The sequence below is a fragment of the Maniola jurtina genome, chromosome 3, assembly GCF_905333055.1.
Source record: "Maniola jurtina chromosome 3, ilManJurt1.1, whole genome shotgun sequence".
Taxonomy (NCBI): domain Eukaryota; kingdom Metazoa; phylum Arthropoda; class Insecta; order Lepidoptera; family Nymphalidae; genus Maniola; species Maniola jurtina.
In genome coordinates, this window is record NC_060031.1 from 6977180 (window position 1) to 7005084 (window position 27905).

The window sequence follows — 27905 nt, forward strand, 5'->3', positions numbered from 1 at the left end:
TTGACCACATGGTTTTGACGATGTTGACATGTGACAATGACAGGGAGTACCGAGTAGGGACAATATAATTATCATAGAAAATAAAGATAAGCAAGGCATTATACCATGTAATGTACCATATTGAGTGTATATGTCTATGGGTTAGGTCGGACTTCGTCTGTGTTGGCGTTTGCTGGCGCGCGTGTGGTGCCTTTTTGGAGTGTTTTTTTTTTAAAGAAAGAATATTAGCCATGCTAACCATAACTAATACTCCCCTTTCCCCTCCAATTAAGCGTAAAGCTTGTGCCAGGAGTGGGTACGACAATAGTGCAACGGGTTGGGTTTGAACCGCCGACCTTTCGGAATTCAGTCCGCTCTTCAACCGTTGAGCTATCGAGGCTCTTTTGTGTCTTTACCACTCTTCAGAGGTTTCCATTAATAACTACAATAAGGTGTTATTATTTTGATGTCGAGTCCAGCTTGATTCTTTTGTTTCTTTGTCTGAGGGTTACTCTATGGTTGACGTCATATTGACGTTGACAACTTATTGATAACTGGAAAATTACCACGAATCGACCAATCAAAACAAGCTACGAACGAACGGCTTTACGAATTGCATATCTGTTTCTGTGGCACACTAGTCAGCTGAAAATATTATCGTGTTTATACTTTTGATGCGTACTTGTGTTTATTTTTATATCGCTAGGAATTGGGAACGGTAGACAAAATGGCAACAGGAGTAAAACCTCGTGATGAAGAATCGTCCCTCACCAAAGCCGATTTGGAGACGATACAAGACGCTATGAAGAGCAAGAAATTTCGAGAACTGCTCTCGGAGTACTGCGACGAGATACGTGACCCGGCGAACCAAGCGATCTATCAAAAAGAAATGACCCAACTAGAGAAGGAACGTGGTTACGATGTAACTTTTATAAATCCGAAAGCAGGTTATGTGATTAAAACTAGCGTGGCAGGCGACAGGAAGGCTTTTATTAACATTTGCAGTAATGAAAACGTGGACAAGCCGTCGTGTAGAGTTGAGGACCAAAACGGTCAAAAAGGTATGAATTGGCAGCTCCCATATACAATAATTCCTCCAAGGGAAGATTTCGATCACAAGAGGCAACGATGTGTTATTTACGACGTAGTGTTCCATCCTGACACACTGCGCATGGCAGAGGTAAACAAGCGGTTTCGGGAGTTGGTAAACAATACAGCTTTTGATGGGTTACAGAAAACGTACAACATTCATTTTGATAGCAACAACTGCCGCTTTCCGAAGTCGTATTATAAGGGCATGACTACACCTGCTGTTATAAGAAAAGAGGATCCTAACTTTAAACCACCAACAGATGAAGAAGAAAATGAACAGATAACTCCAGAAATAATGGAAAAACTCTACCCACAACATATGTACCCTGAAGCTAAAGAACCTGTCGAAGAGCAATATAAAAAAGAACTTGAACAACACAGAAAAAAAGCTAAAAATAGTAAAAAAGAATTCAGTCATGCCTCTGATAATGGTTACACCGTACCTAAGTATGTGATAAAACAGCAGAAAAATGTAGACTTGCAAGACTTCACCTATCAGAAAGATAGCAAGCAGTATGCCGCTATGCCAAGCCATATAGTTGTTGAAATTAATTTACCACTACTATCTTCAACCAAAGACTGTGTTCTAGATGTTCGGGAAAAATCTCTCAGTTTGATTTCTGAAAAGCCAGCAAAGTATAAACTGAACCTTACACTTCCTTATGCAGTCAACGATGAGTGTGGAAATGCAAAATTTGATAAGTCAAAGCATACACTGATTGTGTCTCTCCCAGTGGTTAGAAAGAACACTTCAAATGATAAAACAGCTTTACTAAGAGCAGATAGCGGTGTAGAAAGTGAAGAAAATTCAAATGATGAAGAAGAATCAAAACAAACCCTTATAGAAGTTATTTCCTCAGACCCTACTGACTCTAAATTATCTTTAATGCACAATCAGCATAATCCCCCCTCTGAAGAAGCATTTCTGCTTTCAACTATTAGCTATACATTCCCTTCATATACATACAATGCATTAGATGATGTAATAGCATTCACTTTTCATGTTAAAAACACTGAGCCTGATTCAGTTAAAGTGAAAAATGATGGAAATAAAATACACATAAAATTTTCTTCACTTGGATCTGGTTTTGTGCCAATACATTATGCAGCACTTATTTCATTTGATGGAGATGTGCAGTTTGACAATGTGACTGGTGAAGCATGGGATAATAATGTTATATTGCAGTTGGAAACAGCTGGAGCTATCAAAAAATTTCATATAGGTTTAAGTGAGAATGATTTGAAAACTGAATATTTTGGTGTATCCCAAACAACAAAAGATGATGAACCCAAAGTTGCATCATCTGTAGAAGGTGCAACACCTCTTGTTGAAGTAACTAACTTAGGAACTGAAACTAATATCGTAGTTTCATCACTTAATAATAAAACAGATACTGAAGAGGAGACTGAAAATGAAAGGGATATTGTGTGGACGGAATCATTTACCATACGCAATGGAGCTAAGAGCATCCTCCGCAAGCCTATAATGATGCGTAGCTTTTCAGAATCAAGTGTTGGCGATGTTGCATCTTCTATGGATTACATCAGCTCTGATTGTATTCCTGAAGAATCTAGTTTGAAAAAGACAGTTAGATTCAGTGATGTCATTGCACGGCAATTTTACAGGTATACTTTATTGCTAAACTCCACCTTAGAACACTCCATGCACACTTGTACACTGCATGAACACTTGTATCTGATTGTAGGCAACATGCACATGCTTACCATGGGGTTGGGTGTCCTTAGTATTGGAATATTGCATTATTAATCGGATCTATATGCATTTTTATATTCAATTTATATTTTTCAGATATAACTCATCAATTGAAGGCCAGAAAAAGAAAAACCAACGCAAGAAGAGTAAAAAGCGTAACCAAGAAAGGCGTAGAAGTGAGAGTGAAGCTGAGGATGATATTTCCAACTTAGTTAAGGTAAATACAGACAACATTAATTATTTTATAAAGGGCTACTAGATTTTCATATCTGCTACAGCAAAAACTCACTCCGTCGTTCCTTCATTCAGCTTCACCTACTCTACTTTCATTTCGCTATAGATATCGCCTCGTTTCACTTGCCACCTCTCCTCTGCAGACTCATAGCTTGCGATTTATAAATTTATTTTTTGTTGTTTTGTGTTTGTTGTGAGCATTTTTTTATTTACCTACATCAAGTGTATTATGTGTGTGTGCGTGCGTGCGTGCGTGCGTGCGTGCGTGCGTGCGTGCGTGCGTGCGTGCGTGCGTGCGTGCGTGCGTGCGTGCGTGCGTGCGTGCGTGCGTGCGTGCGTGCGTGCGTGCGTGCGTGCGTGCGTGCGTGCGTGCGTGCGTGCGTGCGTGCGTGCGTGTGTGTGTGTGTGTGTGTTTGTTACTCCTTCACGCTAAAACTACTGGACGGATTGGGCTGAAATTTAGAATGGAGATAGATTATACTCTGGATTAGCACATAGGCTACTTTTTATCCCGGAAAATTAAAGAGTTCCCACGGGACTTTTAAAAAACTACATCCACGCGAACGAAGTCGCGGGCATCGGCTAGTTACCAATAATTTTGCGATGTTATAAAGAAACTTAACTTTTAAGAGGAAAGCCAATGCGAATGACATAGACGATTTCACCTTCAAACTAGCAATTTTGACATGTCATGACCCTCTATTGACAATTAATCAAGCAGACATTTCAATCTGCGAAATTTACGCGGACTTTTAGTATTTTGACGTAGGAGGGTAAAAGATCCAGTACATGAACGAATAAGGACTACCCTGACATTGACCTAAAATAAGGTATATGAGAATCGTTCTATATATAATTTTTATATTTTGTGTGTCTGTACACAGTAGGTATACACTCTTAAATTATTTAAATATCAAAAAATCAAATAAAATGCGTGGTATTAATTATTATAACTTATTTTATTTAACAAAAGGATAAATTGCCAGTAAATGAACTGGGAATTTCAGTGAATGAACGAACTCTATCTAGTGCATAAACTCTCGATTCCTATTAATAAATAAATTCTTAAATATATTTTCGGCTTGGAATTCAAAAAAAATTGTCAGATTTTCACAGTTTTTGACTTATTGTATATTTTTTTCTACATTTTGCGCGATAAATCAAAAACTATTTTACATAATAATAATAAATAAAACCTGTTTTAGAATGTATAATAGAGCCCTTTCTGTATAATAGAGAAAAACTTAATGCCCATGTTGCACCCAAGTCGCTGGAAGTGCAACATCAGCTGCTGAATGTTTTGAGAGTAGTGAGAACAATATACCGTAACACATGTTATCAGATTTGTTCCTTTGAGCCGAGAAGCCACATGTTCTGATGCTTTTTAGACAATCTAAGATCTCTCATTAAGTGGTCCAAATCATTTTGATTGAATAGTCTAAGTTGAGATGTAAAAGTCACTACATCGTCACTACCTTCTGAAAGTTCTTGAAGTAGATTGGAGGTACTGGGTTGGGGCTGAGGTACAGATTTATCACCAGAAGTCAGAATCGTTCTAATTGTAGACTGCAAGTTACAATAGAGTCGCTTGGAACAATTTTTTTGCTGTTTCTTCTGGTTATATTCACAATGCAGAAATAATAATCATCATGGTGTTTAGATGGTTCGCGCCAAATTATAATACTTTTTTTAGTAAAAGTAGGGTCTATTCTTATTTGCTCATAAACGCAATGAGGAAATACAGCTTCCACATATAAAAATTTGGAGTCCAGGCCTTGCTGTTAGCTGCTAATGGGTTCTCAAAGTAGCCCGAGTATACTTGTTTTACAAAGTTAGACACACTTGCACGACATTCTTTAATACATACTCGCCACCAAATGGTACAAAAATGATTGGAATAACTTGCAGATGTTCTTCTTGATGTTAACACCTCGATAAATTTCGGAAATTACTTGTCTGATCTTAATAAAGTGTGAACATACAAAGTGTGAGTATAGTGCAAAATATGGGGGTACCTGTATCTCAAAAACTAGAGCTGCTGTGTAAAAAATTAAAGTAGATCTGAAATCAGCGACGTCAAATTAGTAAGAAACAGTTTCAAAACCTAAGAAAACAAAAAAGTTGAATTTTGTATGCCAGTGAAATGATTCGGAATCGGAAGCCACTTTATATATCGCGAAATTTGGAAATGTGGTCAAATTTTCGAAATCCATATTTATCAATGAAAAGCGACATAATTTTGTAAGTAGTACTTACTTACTTCAGTTTACTATTTTTGAACAGTTTCGCAGAGGTACCTACAACAATCGGCCTCATTCAATCAGCTGCCATATTTATAGTAACAGGCAAATAAATACAATTAAGTATTGGAACTACAATACCTATGCTCCTAAATGTATCTTAAAAAACAAGTCTCATTCAGCGTTACAAGTGCAGAAGAGGAAGTAGACAGACGGATTAACATCAGTTCGAACAAGTACTGGGCACAAAAGGAAAGAATGAAAGGAGCTTACCCAGTACATCTTAAAAGATCCGTTACAGATACATGCATCCTGTCATGCCTCACCTATGCCAGCCAAACATGGGTCCAGACAAAAAATATAAAAAGAATAATAGTGACTTGCTAAAGGGCGATGGCAAGGAGCATAACTTAAGGAAAAAATATTCAAAGTGAGAATTGAAGACATAAGAAAAAAGACAAAGCCTACAGACACCTTGAGACATGCCCTAAAACTGAAATGCAAATGGTCATATTGTATCGATTTTTACAGATGAAAGAAGGACAGGAAAAATCTCCCCTTGGCCGTGTCCAGCAGGCAAAAGAAAAATAGGTAGACCGAAGACGCGTTGGTCTAATGCTATTGTGCAAATCGCGAGAGAAAATTAGCTTGATAGTACCAAAGACAGAGAGAAATGGGGATACCCAAGAGGGATCCTTATCCAAGAAAGAAGAATACCAGAATAAATATTTTTAAAAAAATCTAAAGAAAAATTAAACCGACTTCAAAAACCACAAACACTAAAAAGTAAAAATAACTTTAGTGATTGTGGTTTTTGAAGTCGGTTTTATTTTTCTTTTGAAAATTTTTTATTTCACAATTTTTAGTGGCCCCACTGTACTATAATATGCCATACCCAGTTAAAACCCTACTATTTACTAAGATATTACACTGATCGCGAGCAATTTGCTCTTATCCATTGAGGAGTTCCGTTCTCCATCTCGGAAGATATTCATCAGATCTTCATCAAATTTATATGGGACCACCTGCGAAGTATACCCTATCAAACAAAAAAAAATCCTAATCGGTCCAGGCGTCTTTGAGTAATCGGGGAACATACGTTAAAAAAAAAAGATACCGAGGAATTCAGAACCTCTTCCTTTTTTTGAAGTCGGTTAAAAATATTTTTTAAATTTTGGTAACAGTTTCCTTTTTGTGATCCCAGGGAGCTTTAAATATCGATTTTGAACCAAATCGGTCAATTAACAAAGAATTTCAAAATGGCGTCGACTTTTTTAAATTTTGGTAACAGTTTCTTATTTTGTGATGCCAGGGAGCTCTAAATATCGATTTTGAACGAAATCGGTCAATTAACAAAGAATTTCAAAATGGCGTCGACTTTTTTAAATTTTGGTAACAGTTTCCTTTTTTGTGATGCCAGGGAGCTCTAAATATCGATTTTGAACGAAATCGGTCAATTAACAAAGAATTTCAAAATGGCGTCGACTTTTTTAAATTTTGGTAACAGTTTCCTTTTTTGTGATCCCAGGGAGCTCTAAATATCGATTTTGAATGAAATCGGTCAATTAACAAAGAATTTCAAAATGGCGTCGACTTTTTTAAATTTTGGTAACAGTTTCCTGTTTTGTGATCCCAGGGAGCTCTAAATATCGATTTTGAACGAAATCGGTCAATTAACAAAGAATTTCAAAATGGCGTCGACTTTTTTAAATTTTGGTAACAGTTTCTTATTTTGTGATCCCAGGGAGCTCTAAATATCGATTTTGAACGAAATCGGTCAATTAACAAAGAATTTCAAAATGGCGTCGACTTTTTTAAATTTTGGTAACAGTTTCTTATTTTGTGATCCCAGGGAGCTCTAAATATCGATTTTGAACGAAATCTGTCAATTAACAAAGAATTACAAAATGGCGTCGACTTTTTTAAATTTTGGTAACAGTTTTTTATTTTGTGATCCCAGGGAGCTCTAAATATCGATTTTGAACGAAATCGGTCAATTAACAAAGAATTACAAAATGGCGTCGACTTTTTTAAATTTTGGTAACAGTTTCTTATTTTGTGATCCCAGGGATCCTCAGATATTGATTTTGAACAAAATCTATGACAGTTCAAGAAAATAGATTGTAAACACTATTTAAATTATTATCATTAACATTAAATTAAATGAAAACACGACGCGCGACGTGTACTGCAGCCCCTGAGCTTGAGCACAGGCCGAGCCGGTATAAACCGATTTCTCTCCGTACGCGACGTAGCGCCTGTGCTCACGCACACACGCGCCTCAAGCTTGTAGTAGTGTACCTATCGTAGCGCGCTTGTATGAAGCTTTGACTCTGTTCGCTACTCATGTGGTTATACAACGCAATACCAAACTCACAAACACTCGTACAAACATACAGACAAGTATATACTCACACACACTCACACACACACACATGGACGCACGCACACGCACTTTTGAACGGTTTGAACGGAACACGGTTTTGAAATTGAAATTGAAAAAAGTGTAAGAATTTGTAAGAAAATATTTAAAAAAGGTATATCAGCCGGTTTTTTATTCCAGCTCTTAATACATGTAAAAACGTCCAATCTGTTCATTTACTTGAGCCTTTACCCTAGTACCTAATTATATCGACCGCCCCATATCAAAACAAAGTAAATGTCATTTTTCCGAAAATCGTTTTATGTCATAAGCCTAACTTTCATAGTATGTCCCGTTGTATTGTAAGGACACCCACATTAAAGTAAAATTAAAAGCTAGTAAGTCGCTTTGACCATTTTAAAACATAGTACACGTCTATGAACTCGCTAGGTTTTTTATAGATTAATGCGCCTTACTAAGTTTTTCAAAGGAATTAGATTAAATAAAATAAATATCACCCATTATCTAAATACCATGTCAAAACAGTAAATACTTAATAATGCATTAAAACTTAAAAGTAAGATAGGAAAAGTCAAAAGGAGTTCTGACCTCTACATGTCAACTGTTAAATATGGTTTGCAAGGGAAATACTTTGCATACTTACATAATGTTTTTAGGGTTCCATATCTCAAAAGGAAACACGGGACCCTTATAGGATCACTTTGTTGTCTGTCTTTCTGTCCGTCTGTCCGTCTGTCGTGTCTGTCAAGGAAACCGATAGGGTATTTCCCGTTAACCTAGAATTATGGGCAGGTAGAGAGGTCTCAACTCTCATAGCCCAAGTAAAGGAATAAATCCGAGAACAAATTTCGTGATTCTAGATCAACGGGAAGTACTGTATAGGTTTTCTTGACGGACGGACGGACAAATGGACAGACAACAAAGTGATCCTTTAAGAGCTCCGTTTTTCATTTTGAGGTACGGAACCCTAAAAAAGAAAATGATGCACATGTAATGAATAAATGTGTAGGCCAGTCTTCACACTAAAATATTTAAACCCCTTTAATTTAAAAACTGTCATAGCCTAGTGGTTAGAACGTCCGCCTCCTAATCGAAGGTCGGGGCTTCGATCCTGGAATCACGTTCTACTAACTTTTCAGTTATGTGCGTTTTAAGCAATTTAATATCACTTGCTTTAACGGCGAAGGAAAACATCGTGAGGAAACCTGCATACCTGCAAGTTTTCCATGTTCTCAAAGGTGTGTTCCTAAACTTGTCTTGAATTTAAACCACTTACTAGGTTTTGATCTGAGAAAGAAATTTGACATTAATTGACATAATTGAGAGACCTAAGCTTGTATAAGAACACAGAAGTGTCATAATTCGTGTTCACTTTGCCTAACGTCTCTCGGAGAGCAGAGAGAGATTTAAACTGTTTCTTATAATCATTGGCCATATTTCAAATGCGAAAGTGTGTTTGTTGGTTTAATATTCAATCACGCTGCAACGGAGCAACCAGTCGACGTGGTTTTTTGCATGGATACATTTAAAGACCTTGAGAGTGACATCTCTCTCCGCATCGTATTCTTTATTGCTGAGGGTTGTGACCTCTTTCCATTATTCCTACATCTAATGGTAGGTTTTCTTGGGATGCGGTGAGTTCAAAGAGCCTACGGAACTCGACTAGAAAAACGAGATTTTGACTCTTAGGTTTAACGGTTATGAATTAGTTATTATTATCAGTGATAAAATTGATTAGGGCTGCCAGGTAAAATGACATTTATCTCGGAAAATCAAAGAGATTTTTTCCAAGTTTGCGCTACTAAGTACATATATTATGAAGAGGAAAGGTTTGTTTGTTTGTTATCGATAAACTCTGAAACTACTGAACTACTTGCACTAAAGACATAATCATCAACATCAACCGACAGACGTCCACAGTGAACATAGGTCTTTAATAGGGTCTTCCACATGCTACGGGTTTGCGTCGCCTGAATCTTTGCGCTTGCGCTTGACGACAATCATGCTTTAAAGAAAGCAATGATGAGGTCCAAGTTGGAGCACGCTTACCTAGAAGATGCCTATTCACTCTTGGCTTGCAGGTATCTAAGGTATATATGGCAGGAAACACGGCCGCCGAAATGGCGTTCCAACCTTTAGGCTCTCCCCATTGCCCGCAGCATGAATCTGAGCTTTCTTATGATGGTTATATTATTATGTACATATAATATCTCATAAGAAATCTCTAACACACAATCCAGCTAAGTAGGTCCTATTTCAAAAAAAAGCTAGGCTAGCCGACAAATCTAACTCAGTTAGGCAGCCTTCGGGAACCTTTGAGATGTCTCTCGTCCAAAATTCCTCAATGCTTGAAGACCAGTCTTTGAATAGTGCATGATGTCAGTGATGAAAAATGGATCCGAAATATAGGTCTTTTTTGTACACAGGAAATGCCTGACGCATACCCCTCCGTCATGTGGGGCTTGCACCAAACTTGCACTACTACGAAATCCATTTCGGAACACGGCACCCGGAACGAGGCGCGCTATCTCCTAAAAAACATAGGTATAATACCTATTTAGAACACTTACTATCTGTCATCATAATCTATGACAACCTCCGAGTATTTACCTGGTAAAACCGTGACTTTAGAATAAATTTTAGTATATAAGCAGGCTTCATTTAGAAATGAAAAAATCCCTATTTTATTTTTCAACGATTATAAACACAACTTTCATTCAAAAATAATAAGCTTGAATTCATTTTAAATAATATTTTGCGACGAAATGACGCGCACAGTCCTTCCGCCATGACAGTCCAGTGGACACTGAATTCCATAGAGCGCCTGCAAGAAAATAAATAGCACAGGAAGTTTTTTGGTTAGTTTTAGATTATTTAAGAAATGAAAAACATTTAGTATAAAACTAACAGTTCGAATTGATTGCTAAACCTAAACATATCATTTTCTGGAAGTTGGCTTCAAAGTATCAAGATGTTAAAGAAAATTTTTACAGAACAAGTTGCGAACAGCAATGTTTTCAACTTGTTTTTTTATTTTATTGGGATAATGTATACTAAATTAAAAGAGGCACTTATAATCTTCACAAACTGAAGTTTTTAATTGCATGTATTTAATAGCTGTTAATGCTTTAGAAAAATAAACAATTTACTTCAAAGTACAGCATTTTTGCGATTTGTCAAATAGCAATTACCTTAAAAGGAGAATCTGACTGATTGACATAATATCAACAGCTCACGGCTGGGCTATGAAACTGGAGATTTGCACATAGGTTTAAAGATGATGTAAACTGTGCATACATATTGGTAATATCACCTACACAGGTCACGGGCTTAGCCTAGGATATAAGCTAGTATTGTATATAAACTATGTATGGCTAACATATTATTATAATGCCTATATTCTTCAATGCCAATATTATGATAACAATATTAACATTTTGTTATCTGATTAAGTATCAAATGAGATATAAAGAGTAAAAAAACAATGTGGCGATTGTTTTGGTTTTGTTAACAATTTTTGAAATCTTATGTATTTTATTATCTTCCGATATTATGATGAGAACAGGAAGGTACTCTGTTTTGATAACCCAGTTATCATAACAGCCAGAGGTCAAATTGTAGTATCTCTGTTCATTGAAAAATTATTATCTTATAATTCAAGGCAGTGGAAAATAAAATTGCATATTAAATATCACTCTGGTAATCCTAATCCTGTTTATAAATGTGAAAGTGTGGATGTTTGGATGTTTGTTACTCTATCACGCAAAAACGAATAAACTGATTTGGATGAAATTTGGAATGGAGATAGATTATACCCTGGATTAACACAGGCTACGTTTTATCCCGGAAAACAAAGAGTTCCCGCGGGATTTTGAAAAATGTAAATCCACGCGGATGAAGTCGCGGGCAACAGCTAGTAATATATATACTTAGTAATATATATATTGCATTAAGCAAGTATATTTTTGACGTATAAACAAATTTCAAAATAGAATAGAGAAGATAATTTTTTATTCAAATAAACTTACAAGTTCTTATTTCTATGTTGAATTTTTTTCAGCCATCGAAACCCCGTTTGAAATCAGTCCTCAAACAGAGACATGACAGTGGACTAGCGGACACTTCCGATGCTGACGAATGCAAGAACATGTCCGATAGCGACTTGCAGTACAACAGCAACACTGACGAGAACGCCAATGAAGACAGCTATCATGCACGTAAAAACACGTCTTATCTAAACATCATCAATAACAATACGCAGGACAACCAACCAGCTATATGGACTTCGGATTCCAGAGGTCACTTAACAGATACAAAAGGTCCAAACCAAGAGAAGCATGAACCCATTACATGTGATAACATAAAACACAACACCGACCTCTATAACCCAGAAAAATTAAACAAGGGACAATACTTAGAGGTTAAATTCAAAAATGATCTCATATTTGATCTTGATATGTGAGCTTTGCCATTTACCTTGGTTGTATGAAAAATCTTTCATTAAATATTAGGAGTAGGCTAGTTATTCTAGTGCATACCAGTGATTTTTATTATTTGTGTAGGAGTGTGTGGTGAGGTTTGGTTTAGACATTAGTCTCTAATTATATCTACCCACGTAAATTATGTTCCTTCCCAATTAGTTTTTACATCAGCTAAGTTTATGGCAATGGACTATATTCTGCATGAATGTCAATTATTTTGGATTCATATTGTTATCACTTAATTGGAATACTTTAGGTAATTAATTGACTCCTATTTATTATCACTAAAATTTATTCTTTGGAAAATAGTGGTTATGGCCATTTTAGACCTTAAACTTATTATAAAAATCACGTAGATTAATGCATCAATGTACAAATTAGATTTAGTTAAATTAAACCACGAAGTCTGACACAAATTAAAATTTTAAAATTCGCATTTTTATAGAAATATGTAGTTTTATTAGATAAGAAATATTGCCTTATCAATGAGAAATACAGAAAATCGTTCTAAAAAGTTAATTTCAACCTGTTTATTTAACACCGAATGCTTTCTTGCAAGATAATAAATCTTACTGAATACGTAGTAGCTAGTACTTGGAGTTTAGAATCATTCAAATGTTATTTGTATTGCAAAACAACAAACACAGTTTGGCATGGGAAGTGGGGACGGTTCTATAGCTAGCATATGCGCTACTAAGTATTCGATAATCTTGCAAAAACAACTTGCGGTGGTATGAACAGGGTCTAACACCCATATTCACAAACTTTAAAGGGTCCAGGTTAAGAAATTAGCTGTAGTACTGACTAATTCTGACATATTAGTCGATACAAGAGCTAATTTCTTAAACTGGACTATTTCAAGTAAAGATTTTTATATAAACCTGTGAGGATGGTACTGCAATTAAAAATGCCATAAGCCTACGTTGTCGTATTAGTTTAAAAAATGCGATAAACCAAATTAAATTTGAATTTCGCGGGCAAGCCCGTCGCTTCCACCTTAAGTGAATCGTTCGCCCAGGAAGTGCCCAGGGAATCGCAGGTTCGAATCAATGAAAATTTTCAATAAAACTAAACTACTTGATGTAATAATTAGAAGGTATTTTCTAAAATACAATCACTGTTTTAGTTTTTTTTGTTGTTAAGGCATTTTAATTCTTTTATACCGATAATATTATTAGGGAGAACAATATAGCAGATAATTGTGCTCAACTTTTGTCAGTGCCTTTTAAAGAGAACTCCGATTGCAGCAAAATAACCTTAGCTGTTGTCATAAACCATGCATTTATATTTTATTTTAATAAGTTAGTATTGAAAGTGTGTTCTAGGATTTAATATAGTCGTTATGTTCCGTCAGAAGTTTAACGGTAAAATATTGTGATGTTTCGAATAATAATTTAATAAAACAAAATGAAATTAATTATAAGGGGTTTTATTTACACCTAGTTCATTTTACATCTAGTAGGATGTATCCAACATAGTCAAATCACGAACTTTTTATCAGACTGTATTTATAATTTTTATGAGTTTTAAATTGCCTTCAAACTACGGAAATATAGTATAATATATAAATATCGCTCACCCTACTTTGAAATGTATTGTACTTTGTAATAATATTACATCTCAGTGACATTTCAAAGTAGGGTGAGCGATATTTATATATTATATTATATTTCCGTAGTTTGAAGGCAACTTAACCTACATGTCAACGTTTCTAAATAATTTTAAATACTCATCAAAAATTGCAAAACCGATTCGAACCTGGGTATCGCGCCCGGAGCGCCTTTGACCACTAAGCCACGGTTCACTATATAGCCAGTGCGGCAATTTTTGCCAGAGTCGAATATTTTGAGTACTAAGCGACTGTTGATGCCAACTAATAGCGACACATTACAGTTATAGAAACTACTTTCAAAAGCCTAGTGAAAAGCTTTTTGAAATAAGTACAAAGCAGAACCGACAGGATTCGAATTTCGAACCTGCGTCTCTCTTGGCATTAGATTTCTAGGTATGGCTTAGGTCTACCTATAAACCCTATCTTAACTACACGGAAAGTTAGTATTAGGTAGGTTTAATAGGTAGGTACCCTAGGTAAGTACTACCTATTTAAAATTTTCAAAGGCGTTCAAGTTTATTGTTTGGCGCCACAGAGCTCCACCGAATTTCATAATCAGATTTATTACCATACGGTTCAGTGAAATTAAGTTGAAAATAGCTGGACTTCAAGACCTGTGGTGGTGTGATGCAAATCTAACTTTTCGGAGTTATGTGCGTAGCTGTCATGATGAAGAAAAACATCTCGAGGAAACCTTAATGCCTGAGAGATTCATAATATTGTTATCAAAGGTGTGTGAAGTCTGCCAATCCGTACCTGGCCAACGTGGTCAACTATGGGCTGGCCAAATGATACGCTTTCTGAGAGGCGAGCTGTCCTCAGTAGTGAGCCGGTAATAATAATAATAATAATAATAATAATTTTCTTTATTTAGGGTAAAAACCCAAAAAAATATACAAAAATGAAATAATAATTTATAATAATATTAACATTATTTAGATTAAATTCAAAATAGCACACTGGAGGTGAGCAATTTTGAGCTATTTTCTGTTTGAATCTCGATGCATCAACCTCCAATGTGCTATCATTGGACTGCGTAGGTCCTGGCCTACCACCTGGAGGATGCTGTTATCAGAGCCACGCAATCTTTCCCAGAAGGAAGATATCCGCGTCCTGATAACAGCAAAGAAATCGGGCATTCCCGCCTCGGCGAACATGCTCGATGCCGCATGCGGTAATGAGTTGATGTTGATGTAATATGACTAAGTAACTAAGTAGGTATTCTCTCTAGGTGCTCGTGTTTGTATACCTAAACTTACCTACCTTTCTGGTAGCAAATAAGAACAAAAGTCCTAATCTTCGTTTTATATCGATTTTTGACTGTTGCTAAAACTGTCATAAAACCAATGACTTGAAAAAGTTTTGTTCAGAGACAGAGTAATGGACCCTTTTGTTTTTCTGAGAAGACATAATGATCGTCTCTCTCTCCGCTTAGTGAAAGAAATAAAAATGAATGGCATGGCTAAGACTGTAAAGTAGGTATTTTCCATCAAAACTTTTAGGAAAGTTACAACTATTACCTCCCTACACCAGGGTTCCCTTCTCTCTGTCAGCGGACTGTACCTTGTGAACCATAATAGGGTAGCTACTAAGAGAGTTGAAATTTTCACAGAATATGTATTTCTATTATCGCTATAATAACAAATAACAAAAATTTCCAAATGGCTGCCATGAAATTTAAAAATAAATAAAAAAGTGTTATTTCTTGTGCGATGGTACGGAACCCTTCGTGCGCCAGTTCGACTCGCACTTGACCGATTTTTTATTTGGAGACTAGTTAGCCATTGACAATAAATCCATGGAGTAACGATGCGTTCTAAAATGGAAGCGGACTAATTTGGAAGGGGTATACCTACAGTTTTCATTAAATGCCCTAGGTACGATCCTAAATACCTACCTCTAATCGGTCTTTACGCGGCATCGTATTTGAACACTAAGTCGACAGTGGCACGTAGTTGTCAGCCCTAGATAACTACCTAAGGCCGAAGCCTCCATCAGATCAGATCAGGGACCACCTATTTATAACCACAGCACTTACTTACCATTAGGATCAAAGAGGTCAATCCAACCTCATGAAATCAATCCCTACGAGCATCGTTATGTACATCAGAAAAAATATTTAATAGCTCTTTCGTGGCGGCTGCTCTGTTTGAGAACTATACCTAATTAGGCTCTCTAAATTTGCTTAAGCTGCAAAAAACTCGAATAAAGAAAATAAAACATATGCAACATCAATTTGTCTTTATTTAATTTACCAAACTAATTTTGTACTACAAGAGAAAGATCAATTTATAACGTCTATATACAAAAAATATTAGCTTAACACGCACAATATTTTTATCTTACATTGTGCGCCTCTACTGACTTTAAGATTACAATAAAATCTCAAGTATTTTATTATTTAAATAAATAAGAATAATTTAGGCACTGCACGTGTTATATTTCCTCATATCACATTCTCTATACAGAGTATAACGTAGGTACACCGTACGTACACACATGTTTAATAAGTCATTTATTCTAGTAAGCGTTTCCGTTCTTCTAAGGTGAATTAGCACAGTAACTACCAGATATGTACATTGTACACATTCAGTTAAATCTTCGCTGAGTACTTACTTACCAAGGAAATAAAAGATAGACTCATTTAGACGTTGAAATTCAGAGTATTTTGCGGGGCAGTACCTACCTACTTGGTATTTCTTGCATAGTAGGTTCTAATAGCTTTTCTTAACTCAGGTGAAGTTAGAAGTCTGCTTTGCCACTATGAAAAGCAACTCTAGACTAACAGAGAACTGAAGAAGATTATCCGCTATAATGTGCAATGTGTACATAGCAGCTACTATGATAATACACCTTATTGATTATTATCATAGACTTTTTAACTACCTTTCGCGAGAAATACACATGCAATTTATGTCTCACTTTGATTTCAGCCAGTGTTACAGTAACTATGAATTAGTGGTTCGAGAGCCCGTGGTGAATTTTGTGGAGGTGCTAAGCTGTAAGTTTTGAATGTACTAGTTTTTTTTGCGTTGCGTGTTTGTTGCACAAGACCTGTCAGCTGGATTGGTGGTAGCCGATTCTGTTGAAACAGCAAGCGTATTTAGGCTAGCCGCTTATTATAACGATTTGTTTGAATACTGTAATAAGAATGAAAGAAAAATTGGAGGCACTCTGCTTAAGACCACGTAGAATTTAGCCGGATCGAATCGATGTCCGCTTCTGACGCTTCCTGGATGTCTCAAGTCAGATTTCTATAATCATCTGAAATTTACTTCAGTATTAGAGAGCTGGCGTCGAATCACGAAATTGGTGGCAATTAGACATAAAATTCTATATGTGTGAACCAACCACGAATTCAGCTGGCAGATCTTGTTCGTCAATAACAACCTTACTTTTCAGCTTTTATGAAGCACCTCCTAAAAAAAATCTACGCTCTCTCGAGCCATGAGTAAGTACTTAGGTATGAAGAGAACCGTAATAATCTGACGGAAACGAACCGCGAACATTTATTTTCAATTGAACTGCGTCCCAGTTTCCATGAACATTTTATTACCTCGCTTCCGTTTCGCTTTTACTATAACACTCACTTGAATAAATTTAATTGAACTAACAAAATTATTTTTTAGATATAGGTACTTAGGTACACTAAAACTGGACGCACGTTGGCTTCTATCGCCGGAGCGCCTAACCTTTAACAGCCATGCTTCTTACGAAGAAGCTCAAGCTTCTCTAATACGGGTAATAGTCTTAATGCTTCCATTCGTACGTCCGATAGAAGATACGATGCTGAAAATCAGACGGTCAGATGCTGAAATCAAGCGATCACTCAGGTCACTATATAATTTCATATAGTAGTCAATGAGCGTCCAGTCAAAGAAACAAGATACACAGTTACACAAATCACACACAAAGACGCCACAGTCAGAAGTAAGGTAAATAACTGCCTCAAAAAAGAACACTAGACTTGAAGTCTAGTTGATTCTCGTGTAAATGTCGAAACCTTATAAAGCTGAATATACATTAGCGAGTTGTAACAGTAACCATACAGATCTTCTTCTCTCTGGGCTGGTTTCCGCACTTAAACGTTTCCGTCTGTTGTGCGTTAACCATACAGATAAAGTAACAAGATTCTCGTATATACACGATGTCAACAATAATAATTTTATTTATTATTATTGGTATAGTAACCGTTACGTCAAACTGACCTCCGCACTGCAGTCTGCAAGCGTCCTTTGATTTGAGGCAAAAACCGACAATCACCGCCGGCCGGCTCGGCTCGCGAGTTCCACATATTAGTATAGTTATACAAACAATGTTTTTTTAGTAACAGTAACGTGCAACAGTTACAGCTCGCTAGTGTGTACCACGCTTAAGAGCTCAGAGTTACTTAAGGAACTGTGTATCTTTGGATTTTTATGTTAATGGAAAATGTTTTAAGGGTTCGGAGATGTGGAAAGTAGAAAATGGCATTACATGATATTTCTAATTAAACGTTAACGTAATTAATATTGCTTAAATGTATTGTTTTACATAATTACTAGATTATTTTTCGTGTAACCATTTAAGTGGCTAGACTGAAGTAATAAACTAGAATTACTTCGTCGCTCAGTGAAAACATTAAAAATAATAATAAAGAATCTAAAAAATAAAATGTTATGTTTTTAATGGATAAGGCTTGGTAGGTATATCTACTGTGTAAGACTAATTTGAGATCAAATCCAATCTAACAGTACCACCATACACCTAGGGAAAATTTTCACATCATTTTTAACAACTATCATAATATTTTTATTATTTTGGCACATAAACGCATTAATTCTTATAGGTAGGTAATGATTTTCTTAGTTTATTCAGCCTATATTTCAAAAAATTACTATAGCCAATTTTTTTTAAATATTTAAGTAGGTAGTTATATTCATTAAATTCAAAGTAAAAGTTAAATTCTTAAACTGTAAAAATTTCTATAATTACGATTTCTGCTTCGACGATCCAAGAATACAAATACTTATTTAGTTCTTTTTTCTAAAGTGTTGATTATTATAAATTAATAAGCTTCTCGGAGAAGGAGGTACTTTTAGGTAAGTATATTGTTTCAAAATCACGGAGTCTAAAATAGAATTTAAAACACAATTTTACCATAAAAGGTCCCAAGGTACTAGAGGAATAGGTACTACTTTTACAAGTAATAAAGTTACATAAAAAATTTGGCACATCTTTCGGGAAAATTTAGTTTTCAAGAAAAGTATAGGTATATAAAAATATATTTTGTTTCTTCGCCCTTTTCAAGAACTATATTATTATGAAAAATACAGAAAAGGACTTCAATGATTTATCTAAAACCAATAAAATCATGATAATATAATATTATTAATATGTCGATATTGCAATTTGCAGGATATATTTGAGATATGCACTCATATCATCAACTCTCTCTTAATTACTACTCAAGTGACTAGATAAATCAGTAAGTAACTAGGTAATACTAAACTAACAATGAAGTCATTTACATAAATATATTGATATGTACATAATTAATATGTATTAGTAGTTACCCAACATATGATTCGTTGATAAAGCAACACCGTTTTAAAGGATATTTTTTATTCGGTCTATAAAGGTGGATCCACACTTGCGTATGCGCACGAACCATGCAGACAAAGCGCATCGAACATATCTATTGACACGCTGTTTGTACTCACTCCCAAAAACTCAAGAACGTGTGCAACTTGTGCAACATGTACGCAAACCGCTCGCAAACCACACGTACGTTGACACGTCCACGTTATATTATTATGATGCTATGTGCATGGTTCGTGCGCGAGCGCAGGTGTGGATCCACCTTAAGCGACAGACGAGTGCCCATTGACTTCAAAGTAAGTAATATTAATAACACAGAGTCCACTTGAAACTATTGACTAATGAGCAGATTGGAATTATGATCACTTAACTGTTAATATTATTTTTAAGACTGTAAGTGCTCGGATGCGAGGTCTTTGTTGGTAACAATCGTTCGTTCACATCATAGAGATCACTAGCAGAGTATCTATTTCTTTTCAAACTGGCACTTTTGTCTTTTTCTAATAACCTTTTAACTTCTGGCTGAAGGTCGAGATCTTTAGCACTTCCACTGGGGCTCCTCGTCAGTTCGGGCTTATCGCTGGCCGAGCTAGATGGAGTTTGACTCCCATTCTCCGACTCGATGATCTGCTCGAGGCCGCTTGGCCGACGATTTCTCGTATCGTAGTACTCGACAGTTGGTTGTATGACTGGCGCCAAATTGGCCATTGGGTCTAGGCCCAGAAGGAGCATCACAGTTGCAGGGTGCTCCATTATGTACTGGGTAACACAATGTAGGAATGGTTCAGTTTGTGTGCTTCGATTTATTTTCGGCCGATCAGGACTAACCGACCGCTCTTGCTGCAGAAATACCAAGAAATTATTATATGAGCACTGAAATACATTTAAACATTGCAAAGGTCGTTACAGCTAAGAAGAATGTAACGTTACGTAAATAAGTAGTAGCAAATAACTGATGCCCGGGACTTCGTCCATACGAATTTAGGTTTAGAAAATTTTATCTCTGATTTTTCGGGGATAAAAGTATTCTATATCCGTCTCCAGACACAAACTATCGCCTTGGCAAATGTCGGAATCGATCCAGCAGCTTAGGCGTGAAAAGGCAACAAACAGACATTTTTGCATTTATGGTACCTACTAAGTAGGTAGGTACTAGATGATGTTCGAGACTTCGACCGCGTAGTTTAAGGTTTTTTGAAAATCCTGAGGGAACTCTTTGATTTTCCGGTATAAACTGACATTTCCGGGATACAAGCTATTTCTGTACCAATTTTTCAATTCGCTTAATGGAAACCGGGCCTCAAGGTTCAGATTCAAATCCGTTGTAAGTATAAGATGGTCTAAAATAAATTATGATTTAGTTATTTATTTATTTTATTTATAACGAAACTCCACATGGAAAAATTTACAAAAGTGGTGGTCATAATACTGCAATAAATACCTGATCCCAGCAGAAAACGTCCGGTGGATGGCTGCAACTTCGTGCCAGTTGGTTAGGTGGAGAGTTCCATTGCAGATTAGGATTCGAGTGAGCAGCGTGCCATACCGGACCCGTCATTTCTTGTAAAGCTTGAATTGCATTTCGAACCTGTGGAAAAAAATCCATGGTTCCGGCACATGAGTTCTGGTACGAAAGCGTGCGTGTGAATTAAGGTTTTTAAAAATCCCATATCAACCTTTGTTTTCCTGGGATACGAAGAACGCATAGTCCTCTACCAACCCGCGCAAATGTTAAAATCGGCTTAGCTGTTTCGAAGATCAACCCGGACGAACAGACACACAATTTTTTTAAAAATAGGTACATGATTACGTAACGTTGAAACAACCTCGGTATGTGCTTATTGCTTATTGAAATACAGCTGGTACTTGAATTTAATTAATTTGTGTGGAAGATAATATAGACTGGAATGTATAGACATAATGGGTGTTTTGGATTTTAGAAATATGTCGTGAAACTATTTAGGCGCAATCGGTCCAATTCTCTTTGTGGTTAGTCCAATTCTTGGTTGGTCTAATTCATGTGAGTTTAATGAAAGGCAGTTATTTCGAAATCACTGACAAACACTTCTGAAACTTTACTTATTCGTTTCAATTGATAAATTGTTTTATTGTTTTGATATCAATTGTTTTATTCGATATCGATTTTTGAAATTTCTGTTACTTGCCTCTATACTAAGAGCGGCGACGTCGTGATGTAAGCTGGACACTTGTGTGTCGAGCCTGTCCACTGAGGAGCGAGTATTATGCATTTCTAAATTTAGGCCTTCCAAAGAGTCAGCTCGAGTTATCTTGGGTGTTGCTACGGAGCGCTGTCTTTCGATTCTCTCTCGTAATTCTTTATGGGTAAGGCGTTGTGTTCCATCTGACCTAGAATAATAAAGATTTCTCATTTACATTCTAAAATGAGCTCAGGAGATTTTTGTGTACAGTTTGGCTAATGAAAGATGACACTATGTGTGAAAACATTAATATGCTCTGAATTAAGTTTAAAAAAAAATTAGATAATTGCAAGTATCAAATTGAGTTATTTAAATTTTTTTCACTATAATTTTGGGGATGCCCTCTGATTTTTTGAAATTTGCCGGGCGATTCGGGTCTCATCTTTCATTAGCCAGACTCTAACTACTAATTACATTATTGTAGAGGCATATCATCTCTACTCGCAGCAGATTTAAGAAACAAACTTCTTCGAACATTCCTGCTGTTCTCGCCTCTCATCATGAGCCTCATTCCCTTTACAACTTACATCAGTATCACAGAATATAACTAAGTATTGTGTTATGTAAATATAATGTGCAAAAATAAACCATGTAAATAAATGTAGGTAGGTGTTACTCGTCATTATTTTAACTGGAGTCCAATCACGCAGCTCTACATTATAAGAGTAATGTCATCTAAGAGTTTAAATAATAATAATTAATGAGGCTGAGCGCCTCGTTCGAAGGTCAGTTTCTAGGAAAACTTGTAGCCTCACAAACCGGATAAAAAGACAAATAAATACACCTTAAGACGTACAGATGATCGCGGTAGGTGTAAAAGCTCAGCTTACCATAGTTAAATAATTCAATGCTTATTTTCATTATGATTTATGACCTGTCAGTAAAAATTACCTACCTAATTCCTATCCTGAAATCGAACCCTTTACTCGCCACTAGGCGTACCCAGCCAAAATATTGTAAATAGACTCCATCCATCCATCAGCCTGTATGCGTCCACTGCTGGACAGGCCTTTCCAAGAGCGCGCCACCAAACACGGCCCTCCGCCTTCCTCATCCACCCGCTCCCCGCCACCTTCTTCAGGTCATCGGTCCAGCGGGCAGGAGGTCGTCCCACACTGCGCTTACCGTAAATAGACTACTAAGCATAAAATATTAATGATTTTCCTACCTAAATTTTGCATGTCGTGGACTATTCGTACTAGATAATAAAGGCTTTTTTGGGGACAGTGCATGTTCTTCGGCAGCATTTTCGTCATCTTCTGAAATAGACGGTAGGGTCAGCGACGGGTGTCCATTCCCATCAGATTCCTGTTCGGCCTCGTAGCCCTCTCTTAAATTGTATGTGAGATCGTGTTGTATGTCGTGCATAAACACCTGTTGATACTCAGGGTACAGTCGTAATACTTCAGCAAGCCCGATCATATTTATACTTTTTAAATCACAGTAAGTTAAAGCCTGTAAAGGAGTATAGGATATGATTACTTCAGTAAAAAAATCCGAGTCTGGGTAAACGTCATACGTATCAACCAATAATAAATAATTGATTGATTTTTGTACGTGGGTTGATTCCGCAATTCGTACCCGCCGCGCCGTAGCGAGTCTACGGAAAGCGTAGCGACGCCACGTTTCGTATGGCCGGGTTCCCACTATGCCGGACCGGCAGATCTGCCGGAAACCGGACACCGGACAGAGTGTTCACATTTAAAGCACCTCAGTTGAATTTGGACCTGTGCCCACAATGGACGACGAAATTGTTGTGTTGTGGTGGTGGTGGTACAGAAGGCAAAATAAAAGAAGAAAGTATTGGGTACATCCTATTTTACGGGAAAGATTTACACTAGGGACATTTGAAACATTGATGGGTGAACTTAGAAGTGACGGATCAAAGTTCTTCAATTATTTTCGAATGACAACAACCACTTTTGACGATTTACTGGGACGACTTTCACCAGGCATAAGAGTACGAAATACAAGTTTTAGAGAATGTATTTGCCCAGAACAAAGATTGGCCATTTGTTTAAGGTAAAGTGTGTGTGTGTGTTCTTTTGACAATAAATAATTATTAATTAAAAATGCAAATTAGTCACTTAAGTATTTATTTGTACTCAAATTTAAAACCCTTCAAAATCTAAATATTCTGACTCTTGGGAGTATATGGAATGAGTAGATGCTGTTGGCGAAACTGGATTCACTGGAATTTGGGAAGAAGTTGATGGTATAGGTGTTGTAGAGTATCCAGAGTGTTGATCTTGCGTAGGTGTCGCCTGTTGATTAGGATGTGTGTAGTATCCAGAGCGAGTATACTGATCTGGTCCGGTCATCTGATTATAATGACGCCAATGTCCGTAATTCTCTCTCTCATAATTCCTACTTTTAATTTTTTGCAACATTGTCAGGACGCTGGCTTGAAATTCTAAAGTCTCTTCGATAGTTAAAGTGTTCAAGACTGGTATAATGCCTTTGAAAAAAGAAAGATGATGGTTTTCTTTTTCTGGGTTCATTCTGGAATCCAAAAACTTTGACATCTTCTCATTTACTTCTTTATTATCAATTGTTCTTTTATCTTTAATTAAAGATGAACGAAAATCTGATTCCATGCCTACTTCAGTCTCGGTTCTTGCTTTTTTTGAACCCGACTCATGAGGCGGTCGAGGTTCGGAGACCTTTTTCAAAAACATTAATTGCTCGTGATATAAATAATTTCGTGTCTTTTTGGCCGAAGATCCAGATTTAGACTCATCTTTTTGTTTTTTCACCGTCTTAAGCCATGAATCTCGTATATTATTCCATTTAGTTGAAACCAGTTTTCCTGAAATAAATAAAAAAATATCAGAATTGAATTTATTTATTGGTGACATATAATGTAATATGTAGTAACAAAATATACTTTTTTCAGATATTTAGCTTCAGGATGTTCATTCAAAGAAATACATTACTCATACAGAGTAGGCGTTTCGACAATAAGTAAAATAATAAAAGAAATGAGCAACGTCATTTGGGAAAGCCTACAGACAGATTTTCTTAAGCTGCCTGATACTGAGAGAGAATGGGAGGACATCGCTTTAAGATTCGAAAGAAAAGCCAACTTTCCTCACTGTATTGGAGCAGTAGATGGCAAACATATTAGAATTTTGAAGCCAGCCAAGAGTGGTTCTATGTTCTTTAATTACAAGGAATATTATTCTTTTGTATTAATGGCAATTGTCGATTCAGAGTACCGATTTATTTTTATCAGTGTGGGCTCGTATGGCAAGGAATGCGATTCCACTATATTAAAGGATAGTATATTTTGGAAAAAAATCAATGATGGTACTTTATATGTACCAAAGCCTCGACCACTTCATACAAACATGCACGAGGAATTACCGTTTATACTAGTTGGCGATGAAGGCTTTGCTTTAACACCTAATCTCCTACGTCCATATGACACACACACACACACACACACACACACACACACACACACACATTTGAATAATGATAAAAAGATTTTTAACTATAGATTAAGTCGAGCACGAAGGTACGTTGAGTGCGCTTTTGGTATTCTAGCAAATAAGTGGCGAATACTCCATCGGCCTATAGATCTGAACGTAGACACAGCAATTAAAGTAATTAAAGCTTGTACAGTCTTACATAATTTTGTTAGAGAAAAAGACGGTATAAATTTTGAAAGTTACCAAAATATAGAAAATGGACAAGAACAAGAAACGAGACCCGTGGATCGAAATGGGTCGACTCGAGGTGGCCCTAATGCCAATGCTATACGGACAGCATTTACTAATTATTTTGTTTCGGATATTGGTTCCGTTCCGTGGCAGGCAGCAGCTATAAATTAAAATTTGTGAATGCATTTTTATCAATAAAAATATTTAAAAAACTCACCGTACTGTTTTCTTTCTTTTTTTTTCCAGTTCATCGAAGTTTGGTTTCAGTATTAAACATACTTCACGCCATGCTGCTAACTTTAAGTTTTTGTCTTTATAGACATCTTCGGTCTTGTCCCACAGAACAGGTCTCTCTTGGACAAGCGTAATTAAAGTTTCTATTTGTATGTCGCTCATGCTACACGTCTACTTTACTCAGAAAATGCGAGCCGAATGAAGTGCGGGGAGAACGGGCGGGGCGGGGAACACGGGCGGGGCGGGGAACGCGGGTCGAACTGGTTCACATTATTCCGGTCCGGTGATTTTGCCGGCATTTTGTAGTGACAAAACGCTCGGTAAAAATGCCGGGCTCGGCGAAAAAGCCAGACTCGGGATCATGTGAATAGCTTCATACAATTTGTACCGCCACTAGGCCTTCCGGCAATTTTACCGGACCGGGAGATCTGCCGGTCCGGCATAGTGGGAACCCGGCCTATCAGTTTCAAAAAACTGGGCTCTACGCGTATCAAGTATAGGAGTAATAAATATTATTAGGTAGTTTTTTTATTCAGAAACCAGGTAGCCTTGACTGCAATCTTACCTAGTGGTACTTTGATGATGCAGTCTATGATGGAAGTGGGCTAACCTGGAAGGGGTATGGCAGTTTTTACTAAACCTTTGGTTTCTACACGGCATCATACCAAAACGCTAAATTTAAAAAATCTAATCAGTCTATTTTCTTAGTATGTCTCGTAACAAATTAAAAAGTAAAAAAAAAACTGACCTACATTAATCCAAATAGGAATGTGTTTGTATGATACAAAATCTTATTCTATTAATCTTATTTTATTGGTTTTATAATTTTCCAAAGTAGGTAACAAAGTGTTTAAAATGCTGGCGGAGTTATCTCTTTGAATAGCCAGGCTGATGAACACTCACTGAGCCGAGAAGATCTTTATAGAGCTCTCTGAATTTTATTTATTATTTACAATACATACGTTTGCTCGTAAAATGATTATTACTTCACTGCTATTACAACTATAAAGTAGAATTTTACCACCATTGGGCAATAAACTATTACCGCATATTGTTATTACTTATTAGCCTACGAATCGCGCACTAGTGTAAAAATATTTTGACGTAGATACTAAAAGCCTGTTGAAAAATATTTTACCCACCTTCACATCGCTGCTCGATTTTACTACTACGTCAGGGTTATTTGGCTGCGAAGTGCCCGTTCCATTGTGCGCTTGTAAGTGGGCATTCATATCACATCCGACCAAATCACCCTTCCCTGTGAAAAACATTTTTGTACACCACAAGGTAATAAACTTGATAATTCAAATTCAAATTCAAATTCAAAATGTTTTTATTCAATTAGACTTTTACAAGTTCTTTCGAATCGTCAAAAGCATCTACCACTGGTTCGGAATGCCTTTCCTACCGAGAAGAACCAGCAAGAAACTCGGCGGTTGCTCTTTTCAAAGATTTGATATACAATATTATGCCATGTATAAAAGCAATTGAAGTCCTGCGCATTGCTGGAGCGAATCGAAGTTCAAATCCACGCTTTTTTATCATTTACATAATCTTCGATAGTATAATATGCTTTTCTCAGGAGCATATTTTTAATAGATTTTTTGAACCTGTGTAAAGGCAAGTCCAAAATTGACTGAGGAATTTTGTTATAGAAGATTATACCCATTCCCACAAATGACTTTTGGACCTTCCTGAGACGGAGCGTAGGAGTCGCAAGCCTGTTACGGTGTCTAGTCAGCCTGTTGTGTAGATCGCCAACCCTCTTGTAACTAAGAATATTTTGTCTTACAAAAATTATGTTGTTGTAAATATATTGAGAGGCTACGGTAAGGATACCTATTTCCTTAAATTTTTCTCGAAGTGAATCGCGTGGTTTTAAGTTATAAATTGCGCGTATTGCCCTTTTCTGTAATACAAAAATTCTCCCAATATCTGCCGCTCTACCCCATATTAAGATTCCATAAGACATAATACTATGAAAATAAGCAAAATATACTATCTTTGCGGTCTCCACGTCAGTTAATTGTCGAATCTTTCTAACCGCGTAAGCAGCAGAGCTTAGTTTGCCAGCAAGAGTTGATATATGGGTGCCCCATTGCAGCTTCGCATCTAAGGTTATCCCCAAAAATGTAGTAGTCTCTTCTATTTTCAAAATATCATTATTTATCATTAAATTAATGTTACTTGTGTTCTTGGTATTGGGCAGTGCGAATTCAATACACTTAGTTTTTTTTGCATTTAAAAGTAGATTATTTACAGTAAACCAGTGAGTTACCTGAGATATGGCACCATTTATATCGTCAAAATTGTCCTTATTTCTATCGACTTTAAAAATCAAAGACGTATCGTCAGCAAATAGTACGATATCGCAAATATTTTGGACTACATATGGTAAATCGTTTATGTATACTAAGAACATGAAAGGACCTAGAATAGAGCCTTGAGGAACACCCATTAGTGAGGCTGATC

General features: G+C 36.5%; 3 protein-coding genes across 6 annotated transcripts in view; 1 reads left to right on the top strand and 2 right to left on the bottom strand.

Annotated features, from left to right (window-relative positions):
- Positions 1-536: 536 nt before the first annotated feature.
- LOC123880539 (protein kintoun) lies at positions 537-13540 on the top strand. The gene is made up of 3 exons (XM_045928707.1): positions 537-2697; positions 2882-3002; positions 11703-13540. Exons 1-3 carry the CDS (start codon positions 707-709, stop codon positions 12102-12104), a joined length of 2514 nt encoding a protein of 837 aa, XP_045784663.1. The 5' UTR covers positions 537-706; the 3' UTR covers positions 12105-13540.
- Positions 13541-15962: 2422 nt separating this feature from the next.
- LOC123880467 (potassium voltage-gated channel subfamily H member 8-like) overlaps positions 15963-27905 on the bottom strand; it is a 108901-nt gene continuing 96958 nt past the window's right edge. For all 4 annotated transcript variants that reach the window (XM_045928625.1, XM_045928619.1, XM_045928613.1 and 1 more), the window contains exons 12-16: positions 26576-26691; positions 22703-22989; positions 21481-21682; positions 20757-20903; positions 15963-20155 (exon numbers count right to left, since the gene is read on the bottom strand). In XM_045928625.1, coding sequence (XP_045784581.1) covers positions 19682-20155; positions 20757-20903; positions 21481-21682; positions 22703-22989; positions 26576-26691 — 1226 coding nt within the window. In that variant the 3' untranslated portion in view covers positions 15963-19681. The remainder of the gene's footprint in view (positions 20156-20756; positions 20904-21480; positions 21683-22702; positions 22990-26575; positions 26692-27905) is intronic.
- Positions 23170-24953, bottom strand: LOC123880616. The gene has a single exon (XM_045928819.1). The coding sequence runs from the start codon at positions 24390-24392 to the stop codon at positions 23646-23648; it is 747 nt and encodes a 248-aa protein (XP_045784775.1). The 5' UTR covers positions 24393-24953; the 3' UTR covers positions 23170-23645.

Bases quoted from the DNA above. Each gene is read 5' to 3' on its own strand.
- LOC123880616 (XM_045928819.1), bottom strand. From the start codon at position 24,392: ATGTCACCAATAAATAAATTCAATTCTGATATTTTTTTATTTATTTCA.
- LOC123880539 (XM_045928707.1), top strand. From the start codon at position 707: ATGGCAACAGGAGTAAAACCTCGTGATGAAGAATCGTCCCTCACCAAA. The intron at 2,698-2,881 runs GTATACTTTATT...TATATTTTTCAG, and splicing joins ATTGCACGGCAATTTTACAG to ATATAACTCATCAATTGAAG. The intron at 3,003-11,702 runs GTAAATACAGAC...AATTTTTTTCAG, and splicing joins ATATTTCCAACTTAGTTAAG to CCATCGAAACCCCGTTTGAA.